Here is a 19,048-nt window from a genome sequence, read left to right as displayed (position 1 = left end):
AACACCATGGGTGAACCAGTTTCTGTGGCTTATTTAGATTTTAATAAAATTAATAATCTTTTGTGACACCTTATCCAAGAAGGTTGGGGGTTCTGTGCAGTACATACTAGTGCACTTTGAAAATTAGTTTCTGGACAGAAAACAGAGGGTAAAATAAACAAATTACTTTTGGCTTGGGAGACTGGGTCTAATGATATATGCAGGAACTGGTGGTGTGCCTGAGCTGTTCATATTTATATCAGTGACTTTGATGAGGGGATCAAGTATAATATTTCCAAATTTACTGGTGATATAAAACTGGGTGACATTTGGGTTGCGAGGAGAATGCAGATAGTCTTCGGGGAGCTATTGGCAGTGTAAGAGAGTGGATAAGGACATGCTCCATGGAATATAAAGTGGTAAAATATGAAGGATGAACTGACACCAGAAGCACTGAAAATACAATACAGGTACAATGAACAATATGTCGGCTTTTATTACAAGAATAAAGATGCCATACTCTATTTATATAGGGTATCTGTATGATTAGATGTAGCTATATAGAGGCTGCAACTATATAGTTATCTCTCTACCTAAGGGCCCATAAACACAACAGTCAAGTGCAGCAAATGGTCACCACGTTCTTGGAATGGAGTTCTTGAAAGAGGAGAAATTAAACCAAGTAGGCCTATACAGTCTTAGAAGACTGAAAGGTGACCTTATTGAAACATATAAATTCTTACAGGACTTGAGGGGGTAAATGCAATGTTTAAAAGAGCAGCCATTCAGACAAGAGGTGAAAAGAAATGTCTTCACTTGGAAGTGAGCGAACATTTGAACTTCTCTACCAAAGAGGCTGAGTCACTAAGCATGCTTTAAGACAGAAATTGTTAAATTTCTAATGATGAACGGAATCAGTGAAATGTGTTTGTGTAAGTTAGTATCATGAGACCAAATAACAGCAGAGATCTTATTGCACGGCGAAGGGACCATATTGTCTAATCTTGCTTCTATTTCATATACTCTTGTGTATATAAGTTGTTGGTCTCCAACGAATGGGACTAATCAGATAAGGGGTCAAAGTGGCACCAATGGATTGAAGGGCTTCCTTCTGTCCCAAAATGATCCTACGATTCTCTGGATTGAGTTTTGAACCCATTGACTAATGACTCAGTCACTGACCAAAATGAATGTTGATTTTAATCTTATAAACTATCTGGATATGGGACATTAACAAGCAATAAACTAAAATTGTTGGAAATCTGAAATATAGACATTTGTTGAACTCTGATGATAAGTCAGTGACCCGAGACATTAATTCTGTTTCTATCCCTGCAAATGTTGCCTGATCCACCAAGTATTTCCAGTTTTTCCTGTTTCCATTTTAGGTTTGGAGGACAGGTGCCAGAAGATTGTAGGGTAAAAAAGACTGACCACATTAAAAAAAAATCAGGAACAATTAAAAAAAAAGATTATTGATATTGCAAGATAGTAAGTTTAGCTTTGAAAGGTGAGATTGACTAAAAATCTATCATGGGATAGAAGAAGCAAACACACAGGAAACTATAAGGAAAGTTGGGACAGCAATCTGAAAAGTGAGTTAAAAAGGTACAGTACTAAGGACAGAAGAGACAACACCAGATTTGATTTCAGACAGTCAGTTGAAGATATCATACAAATAGGCCATTCTTACAAGATGCTGATAATCTTGGAAACTTTTACTTTCTCCTTGAAGTTTAATTCATCCTCTGTGAGATGAAGGATTTTCAGCAACGACCATCAGATCTCCATCGATAATCTCAGTGTAAATTTGCACCATCGATGTTGCCAGAATCTTCCCCATAAATGCAAATGCAGACAGTATTTGGTTTTGTTGTTTGCCTTAACTGAACATGAAGGAAAGCTTCATTTCAATTATTACAAGATGTTGAATCTCAAACCAAAGGCATGTGAGAGCATGTAACTGATTTTTGCAAGTCATTGACACCATTTTAATTTCTCATTACCCCTGGATGAATTGCAGCTAATCCACTTCCCAATGTTCATTCTTAAATCTTCCTTTTACAATGGCACTTCCTCAGATGTCTCACTCTACATACCTCTCCTGTACAGGCAGTGTCTGCCTTCTGAAACATACACGTCCTTCTTCGCAGCTGGAAAACAAATCACAGACCAGATCTCACAGCACACCACTCCACCACATGGTTGTCTGATGTTCAGTGCTTCCTCCAGTTATCATAATCTGATTTAAGAGGGTGGGCAAATCCACATAAATCAAAACAAGTCCTAGGAAACACAGGTTCCTGTAGTACTAGAGCTCCATATTGTAAGAGGTTAAACTGGAGGACCCTGGACGTTAAATGTGGTAAAGAAGCAGACTTTATTCTTTTCATTGCTCTTTGAAGATTGAGAGCAAATAAAAGCAAAAATTAAATCAGAATTAAAGAGGGAGTATTCCCTTCCAGCAGCTCTGATTTTATAGACTAGTCAATGTGGCAGATTTTCTGTGGTTTTAAGTTACTAATCAGTTGATTCTGTGCTCTGATCTCTGCAGGACAGCTTCCCCGCACGCTTTGGAGGCATCCATTTTGTGAACCAGCCTTGGTACATCCATGCTTTATTTACGATAATAAAGCCATTCTTGAAAGACAAGACCAGAAAAAGGGTAATTAAAATTTCAGACAGATGGGAAACATGATTCAGCATGGCAATTAACAATTAGTTTGCAAGCGTGGTTCAGAATAATAAACCTCTCCTCTGCCTCGTTAAATGGGGGAGAAAGACAAGGTTATAGGGGAGAGAGGAATCGGTTAGTCTGCATGTGTCTGTGAGTGTAAGTGATTCATTGAATCAGACACTGTTCTGATCTGTGCTCATCCTGTGTTGAAATCCAGGGTGGGGTATGGGAAGAGTACATTTTAATCTTCTGAAAGATGAATTCAATTTTGAATTGACATGGTATTAACTAACATGAATCAACAGAACAAACGTGAATTAGTTTTGAACATTTGGGAAAAGACGGATGTTTGCAGAAAACTTTGCAGGAGCATTTTATTTTCAATGCTCCTCTCTTCGTTTCCCTCTTTACAAATCAGCCCACAACTAGTTAACAACTGAGAAACAGCCAGCAGGCCATTACTAAAGCCTACAGCAATGCCGCCGTGCTACTTTGTACTCAGTAACACATTAAAGAACTTTGTGTAAATAATCATCTCCTGGTAGCGTGTGATGTTGGAAGTTCAATCCCATGGGATTTTTGGGCACTATCTAAATCCTCATTACAGCAAAAGTGATTGTCATAACCTCAGAGACGAACTTAAACTGATATGATATCCAACGCACACCCAGTTTGTGCAGCTGCAACTGGTTAACTGCACATGCAACGTTACAGACAACATGATTGGCACTTTTGACATTGCCCATCGGTGGTGTACTCTGGCTGCATTAGATGCTAACCATCATTATTTGAAAAACTGATTGTGTTGCAGTTTTGTCACTAAAACAGCTCTTGCACAGTTTTCACAAGGATTAATAATTTAGTTAATCTTTTGATTGATTTTAATAATGGTTCAGATTAAATTTATTGATATGCTATGTGTTTATAGATTCTTTATAGAGCCACCTGGGGAATGATAAACTCCCAGTGTTAACACTTTGTATTTTTAGATACCTTGTCTTAATTTTATAACATTCAGTGTTGTTTGTCAAATAATCATTTAGTGTGAAACACTGCATTTTAGGCTGGGAGACCATTTCGCCGAGCACCTACGCTCTGTCCACCAGAGAAAGCAGAATCTCCCAGTGGCCACACATTTTAATTCCACGTCCCATTCCCATTCTGATATGTCTATCCACGGCCTCCTCTACTGTCAAGATGAAGCCACACTCAGGTTGGAGGAACAACACTTTATATTTCGCCTGGGTAGCCTCCAACCTGATGGCATGGACATTGACTTCTTCAACTTCTGATAATACCCCACCTCCCCTTCATACCCTATCCCTTATCTATTTATCTATCTAGCTATTTATTTATTCAATTCCTCCCCCCCGCCCCCTTTGTCCCTCTCACTATAACTCCTTGCCCATCCTCTGGGTTTCCCCCCCTCCCCCTTTCTTTCTCCCATGATCCTCTCCCTTCCTTTCCAGCTCTTAGCTCCATCCCTCCCCCTCCTGTCTTCTATCATTTGGGATCTCCCCCTCCCCCTCCCACTTTCAAATCTCTTACTATCTCTTCTTTCAGTTAGTCCTGACGAAGGGTCTCAGCCCGAAATGTCGACTGTACCTCTTCCTATAGATGCTGCCTGGCCTGCTGCGTTCACCTGAATTTTTTGTGTGTTGCTTGAATTTCCAGCATCTGCAAATTTCCTTGTGTTTGCATTTCATCAATCTGCTTCAGTACACTTTTGTTGCTGGCAAGGACAACAATATCATCAATACTTAGTTTTCCTGGGAAGAATGTGGTGGACCTTCACTTTGAACCACTCTTGTACTTGTGACAATGGTACTCCCATGAACATAATTTCAGAATATTAGCTCAGTGATACTGTCCAAGTTCACGTACTGGCTTGTGGGTATTGATGGAAGCAATGATTAGAACATAGAACATTACAGCACTCTGCAGGCTCTTCAGTATTGTGCCACCCCTTTAACCTCCTCTAAACTCTAATTAATGCTTCTCTCTCTCATAGGCCTCCATTGTTCTTCCATCCACGTGCTTATCTAAGAGCTTCTTTAATCTCCCTACTGTATCCACCTCTACCACCACTCCCGGCAGGGCGTTCCACATGACCACAACTCTCTATGTTTTTAAAAAAAAAAGTACCCCTGTATTTTTCTCCAATCACCTTAAAATTATGCCCTCTCATAGTAGCCATTTCTGTCGTGGGGAAAAGGCGCTGGGTATCCACTCTACCTATGCCACTTATCATCTTATTCACCATCAAGTCACCTCGCTTCCTCCTTTGCTCCAAAGAGTAAAGCCCTTGCTCGCTCATTCTCTCCTCATAAGACATGTTCTTTAATCCAGGAAACTTCCTGGCAAATCTCCTTACACATCCTTTCTATGAGGTGACCTGAAGTGAACACAGTACTCCAAGTGTGGTCTAACCAGAGCTTTATAGAGCTGCAACATTACCTTGCAGTCTGGATCTCAATATTTCAACTAATGAAGGCCAACACACCACACATCTTCTTAACCACCCCATTAACTTGTGTGAAAACTTTGAGGATCTATGGATATGGAACCCAGGATCTCACTATCCCTCCATACTGCTAAGAATCCTGCAATTAACCTTGTACTCTGCCTTCAAGTTTGACCTCCCTAACTGTATCACTGCACACTTTTGGTATTGAACTCCATCTGCCACTTCTCAGCTACAGCAATCAGGTGTTTGGTGGATATCCATCGTGTTTCAGCTTTAATCTTGCCAAGCAAGGAGGTGAGCCCCCGATCTCTGACCATCCAGCCTTTGGTCTGGTCTTGTAGCCACAAGACATGTTAACATGACATGCATTACCAAGGGTTTTGACAATAGTAACTTGTAAAATTTTAATGGTAGGAGCTGCAGTATTGGTCTTGCTGTTGAAGGTTAGAAATTGAAGCCTGAGCATTTTCTTGCTTGAGTTGACCAGCATCTGGCATTTTTTGAAACCTGACTGATAGCAATCATTTTCCAGCCAAAGTCCGAGTCTTCCTGTAAGTTCAATGTTGAAAACAGTCAGAAGGGATCTGGACACTTATTCACTGACCAAGTCCAATACCCGCATGAAAATAAACAAAGATCTTTGACAAAGCAGCCCAAAGAATCTTGCTTGACAATCTGCTTCAGTGATTTCTCACTGTTTCTTTCTGTACCGTTTGGAGAAATATTCCCTGAACACTCTACATGAATCTGGTCTCTTACTGTGAGTTCTCCTCTGCATCCTCTTCCCGCCTTCCTCTGGTAATTTGCCCTGCTCCATTTGGCTGCTGCCAATTTCCCCAACTACCACGAGCATGTCTGAGCACACTTGATTTCTCTTTGAAATTAAGTGAAGACAGTGCTCTTAAGCTTCTGACATGGCACTTCCTGACATAGAACAGTACACGAGAGCACCAGATCCTTGCAGAATCATTTCCATAGCAAGATAAATCAATCAAAACTAACCTGAAGATACGATAATCTACTTAAATTAGGTTCACTGTGGGTGCTTCCTGGCTGCTGAATCCATCCCCAGAAATATCTCATCGGGAGCATTAGGCTGGTGATTGATGTCATACTCTGGCTGCTTAGCGGTCATGTTAGATTCACCCACACAACAGGCAACAAAGATTAAATTTTGCAGCTATGATAGCTTGGGCATGGACTGTTCTGTTTCAATACATAGTATGCTTTTAATGGTTAATGAAACAATTCAAAAGAAGGGGAAATCAAGGTCTGTGGGCTAGATTTAATAATGGATAAGAGTAACAGTAAAACTGATTATCTGGCAGCCTCAGGGCTCTGTGATGCTGGACCACCATTTTTCCTGGACAATTGGATGTTACTGTTATTACTCCAACACACTTTTATTTCACTGTCTTTTTTTTACATTTTATACTGTGGTAAAATATATTTTAATGTGAACCCGGTGAGTTTAAAGGGAGCATTGGAAATAAAACCCAGTGTGTTTCAGCTTGAAACAGCCAACTGAGGAGTTGTCGATCTGAGGATAATAAAGATTTAGTGAGCCAGATGCTGAAACATATATATTTTTGAACAATGATTATTGGAGTTTACTTTCACCCACAAGATGTCACTGTTGAGCTTATAGTAATGTATTGTTGAGGCCCTCAGAATACCATCCAGCAACAGCAAGGACATTCTTCAAATATTTAATATTGAACAAAACAGTTGTATGAATTAGAGCTTCCATGATTTAAGTTCCACTCTTTGTTCCTTGATTTGAAGTTTTGGAGAGTATATATGTCAGAGTTATAAGCAACCAGATAACAGATGTACTCAGTTCAAGATTTAGTCCAGCAATCCAAGTGGTTAAGTACTCATGAACTGATTTGGCTTCTCCAGCTCTGCTTGTGGACTAGATAATGATTTTTATTCCAACCCTGCAATACAGCAAGAGCTGAAGATGCATGGGTCACTCCTTAGTATCAAAACATAAATCCTTTATCTTTCTTTACATTCTCCAATCTCAAGGGGTGGCCATGGCACCTGCATGGGCGCCATGGTTACCTGGCACTTAGTGCGATGCTATTACAACTCGGAGCATTTTGGAGTTTGGAGTTCAATGCCGACACCTTTCTGTAAGGAGTCTCTGTACGTCCACGCCATGGAATGTGGGGTTTTCCTGAGCGTTCTGGCTTCCTCTCACAGTCTAATGACATACTGGGTAGGTTAATAGTTCATTGTTAACTGTCCCATGATTGGGTTAGGGTACAATCAGGGTTGTGGGCTTGCTGTGGTGGCGTGGCTTCAAGGGCCAGAAGGGCCTACTCCACGCTGTACCAATAAATAAATACATCGATACAAAATTCATAGAAATTAAGGCCTTTTGGCCCTGCATGTCCTTGCCAGCCAAAATAGCTGTAGGGTCAACTTTTCCTAGCTCTCTGCCTGAACGCTTGTAGTGTATGGTTCTTCAGGTGTTCATTCAGATGCATTTTAGATGTGATGAGGCTTTCTGCAGTCAACAACCTTTCAGATCCTCTGCATTCTTTAGGTGAAAATCTTTTCCTCTTCTTTAATTCTTACACAAATTAACCAGAAACATTGCCACTTGTATCAACCTTGCTGCCAAATAAAAAACTGCTGAAGAGGTTTCTCACAATGAATGTCTAGCATTATAAATGGAAAGAAAGGAATATTAGGAGCCAGTAAATGCTTTAGAAATAATAGAGTAAAAAAAAATCGGCCCTGGTAGATTTTGCTTTCATTTTTCAGTTAATTGCGGTTTAAAGAAAGGTGATACCAATTTAACTACTTTTGAATATTGATCTATAATTGTCTTTATTATTTCTAAAAGGTGATTCTTTTGGAAAGTTTAAATTGGCTTAACTACAGTAATTAATTTTAATTACTGAAATTAGCGTTTCCCAGTGTTACAAAATGGCAGGTTATTTTATACAAAGTCTTATCTTTTCCATTGAAGTCAATGTTTTAAACAGTACAAAATCTTTTGATAACTTTCTTTGTTGAAATGTAGGTCACTTAAGGAAAAACATTATTTTGATCTGCTGAGGAAAGTTTGTCACATATAACATATGAATAAAGTTTTTACAGGTTTCCAGGATGTGTGGATGAAGATGGACTAATTGTTCTTATTCATCTATGTTTGTAGCCTGGCAAAAAGCAATGAGTCTTATTTGAGAAATGGAATACGTTGAACTACAAATTTTAATGCCATGAACAGAATCAATGTTCTCCTGTTGGAACCTCCACTTTGGCAGTGAATAGGCTTAAAAATTATGAAGACAGAATTTCAAAAGGAATCAGCCAAGTCTGCAGTGTTTTATAGCTTCAATTACACAACTTCATCTTAACAGGAATGATTTTCCTCTCGAAATAAAATCATTTCTTTCGTTCTTTCTATCCATCTATCGATCCACAAATAACTTACTGGAAAAAACAATTCTGCACTTCACAAATGGTGATTATTGGGGTACATTGAGTTGTATTTAATTAATTGAAAACATTTGTCTTTGTAGACCAATTAAAATTCAATTTGGCATAACTAATTTTTTAACTTACCTTAATTTTATGAATATTATTTTGAATTTCTTTCTTTTCGTCCCAGATTTTTCTTCATGGTAACAATTTGAACAGTCTTCACCAGCTTATCCATCCAGAATACCTGCCGTCAGAATTTGGAGGTACCCTACCCCCATATGACATGGGAACTTGGGCACGAACACTGCTTGGTCCAGAGTACAATGATGACACTGAGTATACTTACAATTCGTACAACTCAATGCACATGAAAGACATGCTGGATGAACCAGAAAGCAATTGCTCTCCCAAGCATATGAAGAGGTTTGTGCAGTCTAATTACATAAATTATTTTATTAAATTTCTCTTCCAGCTCTCAAAATCTGCACTTACAATTTTTCTGCATAATTTTCAATGCATGCTATTGTAATGTCAAATTAAATGTCACCAGTACTGTAATTTATTGACAAATATATTCTGTGGAATAATCTTGAGGCGGCCAGTGTGGATTTATGCACTGATCTCAAGCTGATTGAGCCATACCAGCACTGATCTCAAACTGAGAGAGCTGTACGACCTCTGTACCTGTTGCCAGCTGATCATTCTCATGCTGGAACTGAATGTGGGCAGGTGAGGATTAGATCAACCTTCTGTGTGAAGCCCTGCAGTCATTTTTCAGGTTTAAGCATAAAACACTGAGCAAACTCAGCTTACATGATCTGCATTGAATTCAGCATTGAATCACCATCTTCAGAAGAGAAAATATAAATGAAATTGTAAAAATGCAGGTGGTCACAGGAACTTTATTTTAAAGTAGACTGCTACTGCTGTGATTACCAACTCATACCTGTTTCGGTAACCATTCTAGCAGCACACCCTTCGGTGATATTTGAACGTCTCCATTCTGTCTTCTTGCAATTCTCCAAGTTCACTAGTTGCTGTCTTCCTTCTAGTGACAAGACACTTGAAACATCCTTCCTTGACAACTGTTTATTCTCCTTTAAACGCTTCTTATTGCTGCTCCATCTACTCAATCATCTCTTTAACTGGAACAGGGCCTGATTTAATTTGGTAGCAATCCTTCAAAGCATCCTACAGGCAAATAAATCCTGCCACATCCTGAGGTCTGCCATAATGCATAGGGCATGTACACTCCAACATTATAGGAAGTGGACAGTGATGTCAGAGCACACATAACATTATTTCTGATGTCACTTGCAATGAATTGCTATTAAGCACAGGGTGCGTGGAACATAAACACCGAAGCAGTTCATAACCAAAGGATTGAGAGGTTCTTCAAGAATTAAATTGCCTAACCTAGTGGGGGAAAGTTTAGGAAAGATGTTGGAGGTAGATTTTCAACACAGAGGATGTTAATGCCAGGAATGCACTGCTCGGGATGACAGTAGTGGCTGATAAATCAGGGACATTTAAGAGACTCTCAGATAGGCATATGAATGAAAAAAAATTGGAGGGTTATAGGCAACGTAGGAGGCAAGGGTTCTATTGATCGTGGAGTAGATTAGAAGGTCGACGCAACATCATGGGCTAATAGTGCGCTCTATTGTTCCATGTTTTATGTACTTATGTACTTGGCATCAAAGGTATTTAAATATCTGCTGATTGTTTTCTTTTCATCTTCAGTGTTAACTCATTAGATTGTCTGTTCTTGCGACCGTGGGGACAAGGCCTCTCCATAGATTTCTGCTTGCAAAATGTATTTTTTCTGCATGATCATAGTCTGTGGAATGGCCATAAACTGGCAATCAGTCCTCCCCACATGTCCACTTTGGTACTGTACTTGGATGTATTTGCTTTTGTCTTTACATGATGTTAGAGTTTATGCCTAATTTTGTTGTACTAATAGTACAGGAAGTGAGAAGTCTGTATTATAATCCAGGTTAGAAATTCAGCATGTTAATATAAATTATCAGTGCTACCACTTTGGGGAATACGAAGTCAGATCCTGGATGGTTTAGGATCAATTTGGAACAGCTGAAACTGTCAGCGTGTTGTTTTGATTTCAACGGAAATATGATCTGGACAGATATAGAATGGGCTGCCAAGGCACTATTGTCTAAAGCAGGGGTTCCCAACCTGCGGTCCATGGACCCCTTGCTTAACAGCATTGGTCCATGGCATAAAAAGGGTTGCAAACCCCTGGTCAAAAGTCAAAATTATGCCCTTCCTTATTGTTCAGTGGAAGCTCCTCATCTTTGCCCTGCCTGTTTCTGAACTAGTAATACCCGGGTAATCTCATGTTCAGGGCTGTGCATTAAAAAAAAACAGGTCCATTTCATGGTCACCTATCAATTACATCATGGTATGCATCACAGTTTACCACCTTACTGATTACTGGATGTGATTCTTCAGATATGCAGTTCATATTTCAGCTTATTGATCACTGCACTGCAAAAGCAATATCATATTTTAATTCAGCCCAAGCGGATCAGACCACATTTCATTTTCCCCAAGTGGTGAAAGCACCACAGCTGTCTCTGGCACTTAGCGAAGAATTAAATATCAACTCTTGCATTTCAGTTGCACCTTTTATGATCTCAGGCCAGTTTTACACTTGCACCTATAATCAATGTAGTAAGTGTAGCAGCCAAGTTGCGTGAATGATTCCCACAAGCAACAATATGAATTATTGATACTAGCTGTTTTTTTCCATACTAAATGGAATACTTACATTGCAAATAGAAATGTATCCCAAATTGGTTTCTTAACATATTTATTGCAAAGATGTGTGTTTTTGAAGGCATACAGATGAAAAGTGATATTATTATTTATCAATTAGAATGAAATTCAGATAATTGGATACAAATCCATGAGTTGACATGCTAGGCGGTTGAAGGACAGGAATATTAAGTGGAATTGTGTTTGAAATTTTGGAATTGGAATTAGTTTATTGTCATATGTACCCAAATACCTTGAAAAGTCTGGATAGAGTTGAAGTACGGAGGATGTTTGCAATAGTGGGAGTGTCTAGGACCAGAGGGCACAGCCCCAGAATAGAAGGATGTCCCTATAGAACTGAGTGGAGGAGGAATTTCTTCTGGCAGAAGGTGCTGAATCTGTGGAATTCACTGCCACAGACAGCTTTGGAGGACAAGTCATTCATAATAATTAAAGTTGATACATACATAATTAGTAAGGGTATCAAAGATTATGGGAAGAAAGCAGGAGAGCAGGTTTAAGAGAAGAAATAAATCAGCCATCATTGAGTGGTGGAGACCTGCTTCTGGCCTGCTTCTGCTCCTATATCTTATAGAGTGAAAAACTTGTCCCTCAAAATGCAAAAGCTTGTACAGTGAAAATTTGTGAAACCAGTTTGGATATCCTGAGGAAGGGTCATTAATCTGAAATATTTCCTCCACACAATTTCTTCCGAATGTGCTGAGAATTTCCACGATGTTCTAGTTCGACCTTATATCGTATGTCTGGCAGCCTTAGCAAGATGGAACTAATGTACTCAGGCTAGTATAAGTACCAGTTGGAGTACATGTTAGCCAGCATATCATTTCTGTAGAGTCTGCTGAATAAATGGATTGTCAGTCAGTTAGTTTGCAGACTCTCACAGGGTGATGATTACTATAATGTGAAATTTAACATCATTTCCAGTATGAAACAGAGTATTTTCATAATTTACACTAAAGCTCCCATTCATGTAATCAAGTCCAATGTACTTGCTTGAAAAATAGCTTTACCTGTGAGAATAGATAAGTCAATTTGTATTTTGTTTATTGGACATTTACTTACTTCATTGTAGTTGACTTTTAAGAGTAAGAGGTATCATATCCCCCACTAACATGTAAAACTATAATAATGTATTTGTCTTCTAATCAGAATTTAACAAAACCGTTTTTAGATAATTGAAGGTAATTGCTTAAATTTTTTTTTCAGAATCTCACTTTGTGGAAAACAGATTGTTTCCTGGACACTGTAGTGAACTGATGGAACATGATTTTTAACTGCTGCTTCACTCTGAATGCCTTTTTACTTAATTAGGTCAACAGGAGGCTAGTGGTATTTTGATTAAATAGCACAGCCGGTATTGTTTGATTGTTGACTGTGTATTTTCCCGGAAGGCCCTGGGGTTTCTTTTATTCAAATCTGGAAGAGGCTCAGATATGATTTATTATTGATAAACAGACTTAGAAAGGAAATCAGCCTAGAAATTGGACCCATTTGTCTATGTTTTTTATGTGGGACCTGAAAATAAAAGTAATTTTTTTTCATTTCTTAGGTCATGCCAGCAATCAGTTCTGGGTCAATTAGTGACCATGGGGAAATTGTCCTGGGCACTTCCAGGCTTGATCCGCACTAACACATCTGCCATTTGCCCAGCATCTAAACGTGCTTTCCCCAGGACTGAGCCCTCTGGCCTGCTGCTGAATGTCGATGATGACATTTCAGTGTTGAGGCCACCATGAATAAAGTGTATAGCAACAGTCTAATCAGATTAGCTTGCAATGGGCATGCAGATGTTTTAAAGGGGTAACGTTTCAAGTCAATCAAATCTTTAATCATTCAGCATTGAAACATCTCTCATCAGCCCCAGATGAGGGTTGTTTAATGTCATTGCATCAACTGACCACTTCAGGAACACCATAGGCCACCACTGTCAAAATATCAGCAGCAGCTCAGATTTTCATTCAAATCTTAACAATCTGATCTGGGCAATGTCATGTAATGATTCCCTGCACAGGCCTTCACTCCTCTCCTTATCCTACCCTTCCCAGAGTTCAGCATAACAGCGGACTCCTCCAGAACAGACACAATGCTGTATATTTTCCATCTTGCCATACCACCTCCCTCATATTTTTCTGCCTCCTCTGAATAGCCATCTCCTCAGATTCAAAAGGGAAGAGGGTGCAAAAAGTTCTGGCCTGCTATCCCTTAATTCCCTTAATACTGAAATTGAACTAAAAGATAATGAATTCTACAGTGTAAAGAAATTTAAGTGGGGATAACATCCTGAAAGGTACAATCAACTAAATGGACAAATAATAATAATACAGAGAAAGTACCATTAAGAGTGCTCCAAGTTATTAAGTAAATGCAAATCAAATGTGAGAAAATTATGGTGATGGTTTCTGAATGCTGTCCATAAGAATACGCTGGCTGCCTACGGATTGTGTATCAGTGTGTTCTGACCTTCTGAGCCTATACAATGCTGTATTCTGGTAGGAAATGTTCTGCAGGTCAAGTACAAGCACAACTAACCTCTTTGAGCAAGGACACATCACTGAATCTAAAGGCAGTTCTTCATCCTATAGAATTGAAGGGTTGAACACACTTTGTATCTGGTCCTTCACTTCTATGCCATTCACAGCTAGAACATCCTTGTGATATCCATTCATTGTCAGCATGAAGGTAAATGAAGAGGTTTCTTATTTAGTTACTATTACTATTTCCAATTAATTTATTTAATAGCAGCATGTTAACTGTGGCAAGGGCCTTCCGTTAGATGGCTGTGAGATGAAGGCCTCTGTCTGTCTGCTGAGATTCATTTGCCACTCGTGGGCACATAATCCCAAGAGGCAACTGTAGTGACGAAGCTTCCATATCAATGGGAGGCCCATGGTCGCACAAGTAAGTGCCACTGCAGTAATCCATGGGCTGGATGTATATGGTGATGGGCATGGGTGTCATTGGTGGGTATCCACCATCCAGCCCAGGCTCTCTTCTGGTTGCTGTCATCAGGAAGGAGGTCCAGGAGCTTTAGGCCCCACACCACCAGGTTCAGGAATAATTATTACCCTTCGACCATCACCAGTGTAGATAACTTCACTCATCACTATTCTGAATTGAATTCACAACCTATGGACTCACTTTCAAGGACTCTGGAACTCATGTTCTAGGTACTATTTATTTACTTATTTATTATTATTATTATTATTATTATTATTTGTATTTGCCCAAATTTGCACATAGGTTGTTTGTCAGTCTTTGTCTCTGTGACTGATTCTATTGTATTTCTTTGTTCTACTGTGAATGCCTGCAAGAAAATGAGTCTCAAGGTAGAATATGGTGATACTGCATATATGTACTTTGATAATATATTTAATTTGAACTTTGAACTCGAACTTTTGAAAAGGAATGGGTAGGATCCAGGACTATCTGGACATTTAAATATCAATAATGGATCAAGATAGTGAACAATCCTATCCCTTTATTATTCATGCGGCAAGCACATTAAGAATGAGGTGCAGTTATGGTCACCATAATACAAAATAAATTATTGAAGGAGACAACTCATTTGTACAAGGATTGAGGGATTGGTTTATGAGAAGAAGTTGTGTATAATTTGGTATGCTTTCTTAGAAAATTAAAGGATAAGAAGTAATGTGATTGATTTACAAATTAAAGGTGGTGAAATAGCAGACTACAATAAGGTGATACACCCTTTTTCAGGACTCTCATGTTAGAGCAAATTCAATGTTGATCTGTTGATCAGTGAGAGAATAGTCGATCCCTTGAGGCACAATGAAAGCAGGTAATATTGAATCAGAATCAGGTGTAATATCACTGGCATACGTTGTGAAATTTGTTAACCTAGCAGCAACAGTACAATGCAATACAATACATAATAATAGAGGAAAAAAAACAGAATTGCAGTAATTATATATGTGTGTGCAAGTATATGTGTAAGCACATGTGTTTCTTGGATTTACTGTGTGTGGCCACAGGAAAATACATCTCAGGGTCATATATGGTAGCATATATATACTTCGATAATAATTTAAATTTTAACTTTGAAGAATAACATTAGCTTTTAAAATTTTAGCAGAGTTATTTGGGCATGACTTGGTGCATTATTAAATCATACTGGATGTCTGTGATAAGCCTATATGTATCCAAGCTCTTACTCACTCTGTCTCATAATGACAGAGCCCAGGAATTTACTTCCAAGGGGAAGCCTTACAAGTCGACAATTCCTTGTTGGTTTCCTTCTCACCTTACCCCTTCTGAAGTCCCCAATCAGTTCTTTTTGGAGTCATTAAACTCCAAATTTGATGTTTTCAGAACCTGTTCAGTGATAAAAATATTTCAGCATGTTTGAAAGGAACAGACAACTTTGGAACAGGGATTTTTAAAAATATATACCACTGATTTCCTCACCTTGTCTGGTAGAGGAATGGACTAATTACTGGAATTGATTGCAATGATTTATCAATGACGTTACTTCCATTGTAGTGGGTTATCATCAGCTCGGAGATGGTAAACTAAACAGAGCTTGTTTCTGTCTAGCAGTTCCCATTTCATGTGGAGTGGGATAGCTCAGTGTGTCCCAGTAACAGAATACTCAGTTATCATAGGTTATTTAGTAAAATCACCAAATTTAATCTGACAACCCATTTAGGTGGACATCTGTAGAACTGCCCCCTGGTGAAAGTAATCTTATTTACTTGTTTTCATAAGTGCAAATTACCTATGCTTGATACATCTTGTCAGACTACATGCAGATTTTGTTAACACTTGACAGATGGACCAAAACCTTTTATTCAGAAGCAGCAAATATTTTTAGAAGGACTTCTGTGTACATTTATATATTCACATATATAACTAGCATTGTGTAAAGCAGGGACTCTAAGGGTTGGTGGAGGCAGAGTTAGCAGTCTGTACCTACATGTGTCAGCTCCTTGCTCTTTTTAGGATGACTTCATTAAGGTTCAACAAGGAGAGCACTGCAGCCAGTGATGGATCAAGTCCAGCAGTAATGGTGTGGAGTTCGGTAGGGAGATATTACAGGAGATAACTGCACTATGGAAGCAAGTGGTGTGGTTGGCTTTAAACACTGTGGTGAACATTAGAAAACAAGGAAGGAGATGCACTTTTGTGATATTTAATTCAATTCTTTCTACATTGATTGTGGCAGAGAATTCTTCCTCTGATGAGGAAGAGTTATACTTGAAATTCTGCTAAAGGTGGGCATTGAATTGGTTTTCAAAGATTTGAGAGAAAAGGTAGAATGGAAAATGGAATAATAATGAGATAGAGGAAATAGCGTGTCTAGAAGTTTGTATGTTCCATTCTGCCATATTAATAGGTCGTCAGAAAATGTGGAGGTCTACTAATTCAGGAATTGTCTCTTTAGATCAGAACACTGCTAATGTCATTGAATGATTTGAGAACAAGAAAGAAAATGATAAGGAATTGTTGTTTTTTAAGATCTTCCCCTGGGAATAAATTCATGGGCTCTTCAGCTACCACTTTCAGAACCCTGGGCTGTAGTCCATCTGGCCCAGGTGGCTTAACCTATCTTCAGTCCTTTCAGCTTCCCAAGTACCTTCTCCTTAGTAATAGCAATTACTCTCACTTCCGCCTCCTGACACCTTCAAATTTCTGGTATACTCTTGGTATCTTCCACAGTGAAGACTGACACAAGGTATTTATTAAGTTTGCCTGTCATTTATTTGTTCCTCCTTACTACATCTCCAGTGTCATCCAGAGGTCTGATATCCACTCTCACCTTCATTTTACTCTTTATATATCTGGAAAAAAATCAGCATTCCTTTTTGTACTATTGGCTGTCTTACCTCTATATTTCATCTTTTCTCTTCCTATTGCTTTTTTAGTTGTCTTTTGTTGTTTTTTAAAAGCTTCCCAATCCTCTAACTTCCCACTAATTTTTGCTATATTATATGCCCTCCCTTTTGCTATTATGTTCTTTTTGACTTCCCTTGTCAGCCACAGTTATGTCATCCTGCCTTTAGAATACCTCCTCTTCTTTCCTGCACCTTCCAAATTTCTCCCAGAAACTCCTGCCATTACCATCATTCCTGCTAGTGTCCCCTTCCAATGAACATTGGCTAGCTCCTGTCCCATGCCTTTATAATTCCCTTTACTCCACTGTAATACTGACACATCTGACTTTAGCTTCTCCCTCTCAGATTGCAGGGCAAATTCGATCATATTATGACCAATATTTTTTTCCGAAGGGCTCCTTTACCTGAAACTCCCTAATAAAATCTGGTTCATTACACAACACCCAGTCCAGAATAGCCTTTCCCCTAATGGGCTCAAGCACAAACTGCTCTAAAAAGCTATCTCATAGGCATTCTACAATTTCCCTCTCTTGGGATCCAACACCAACCTGATTTTCCTAATCTACCTGCATATTGAAATCCCCAATGACTATTGTAACATTGTCCTTTACACATGTGGTTCTATCTCCCGTTGTAAATTGCAGTCCACATCATGGCTACTGTTTGGAAGCCTGTATATAAATCCCATCAAGGTCTTTTTACCCTTGCAATTTCTTGACTCCACCCACAAGGGTTCTGTATTTTCAGATCCTATGTCACCTCTTCCTAAGGATTTGATTTCATATTTTTTCCAACAGAGCCACCCACCCCCTTTGCCTACCTGCCTGTCCTTTCAGAATCAGAATCATGTTTATTATCACCAGCATGTGTCGTGAATTCTTTCCGTCCTGTGCAGTAGCCCTCCCCATACTAGAGAGTGATGCAGCTTGTCAGAATGCTCTCTACGGTACATCTATAGAAGTTTTTGAGTGTTTTTGTTGACATACCAAATCTCTTCAAACTCCCAACGAAGTATAGTTGCTGTCTTGCCTTCTTTATAGTTGCATCGATATGTTGGGACCAGGTTAGGTCCTCAGAGATCTTGACATCCAGCAACTTGAAGCTGCTCACTCTCTCCACTTCTGATCCCTTTATGAGGATTGGTATGTGTTCCTTCATTTTACCCTTCCTGAAGTCCACAATCAATGTGTATCCTCGTCTCACTGACGTTGAGTGCCAGGTTGTTGCTGTGACACCACTCCACTAGTTGGTATATCTCACTCTTTTACACCGTCTTGTCTCCATCTGAGATTCTACCAACAACGGTTGTATCATCAATATAGATGGTATTTCAGTTATGCTTAGCCACACAGTCATGAGTACAGAGAGAGTAGAGCAGTGGGCTAAGCACACACCCCTGAGGTGCACCAGTGTTGATTGTCGGTGAGGAGGAGATATTATCACCAATCTGCACAGATTGTGGTCTTCCAGTTAGGAAGTCGAGGAGCCAGTTGCAGAGGGAGGTACAGGTTCTGTAACTTATCAATCAGGATTGTGGTAATGATGGTGTTCAATACAATGTGTATCCTTGGATGTTAAGCTCCCAACAATAACCTTTCAACCATGACATAGTGATGCCTATAACATTATACCTGCCAATTTAGACCATCTACCTTATTCCGTATACTGCGCGTATTCAAATATAACACCTCCAGACCTGTATTCACTTTCCTTTTCAATTTTGTCCCCATGTTCCACTGCAACTCATCCAATAACTGCAAATTTGCCCTATCATCTGCCTGTCATTCCTGACAGTCTCACTGCACACTCCAACCTGCATCCATTTGTAAA

General features: G+C 39.2%; 1 protein-coding gene across 2 annotated transcripts in view; it reads left to right on the top strand.

Annotated features, from left to right (window-relative positions):
• Positions 1-19,048, top strand: part of LOC140195905 (clavesin-1-like) — an 88,444-nt gene that overhangs the window by 30,501 nt on the left and 38,895 nt on the right. For both annotated transcript variants that reach the window (XM_072254576.1, XM_072254568.1), the window contains exons 3-4: positions 2,534-2,644; positions 8,752-8,987. In XM_072254576.1, coding sequence (XP_072110677.1) covers positions 2,534-2,644; positions 8,752-8,987 — 347 coding nt within the window. The remainder of the gene's footprint in view (positions 1-2,533; positions 2,645-8,751; positions 8,988-19,048) is intronic.

The sequence above is a fragment of the Mobula birostris genome, chromosome 1 (genome assembly GCF_030028105.1).
Source record: "Mobula birostris isolate sMobBir1 chromosome 1, sMobBir1.hap1, whole genome shotgun sequence".
In the NCBI taxonomy this organism is placed as follows: Eukaryota; Metazoa; Chordata; class Chondrichthyes; order Myliobatiformes; family Myliobatidae; genus Mobula; species Mobula birostris.
Note: the sequence above shows the minus strand (reverse complement) of the source record. Positions and strands in the feature narration are given on the sequence as shown.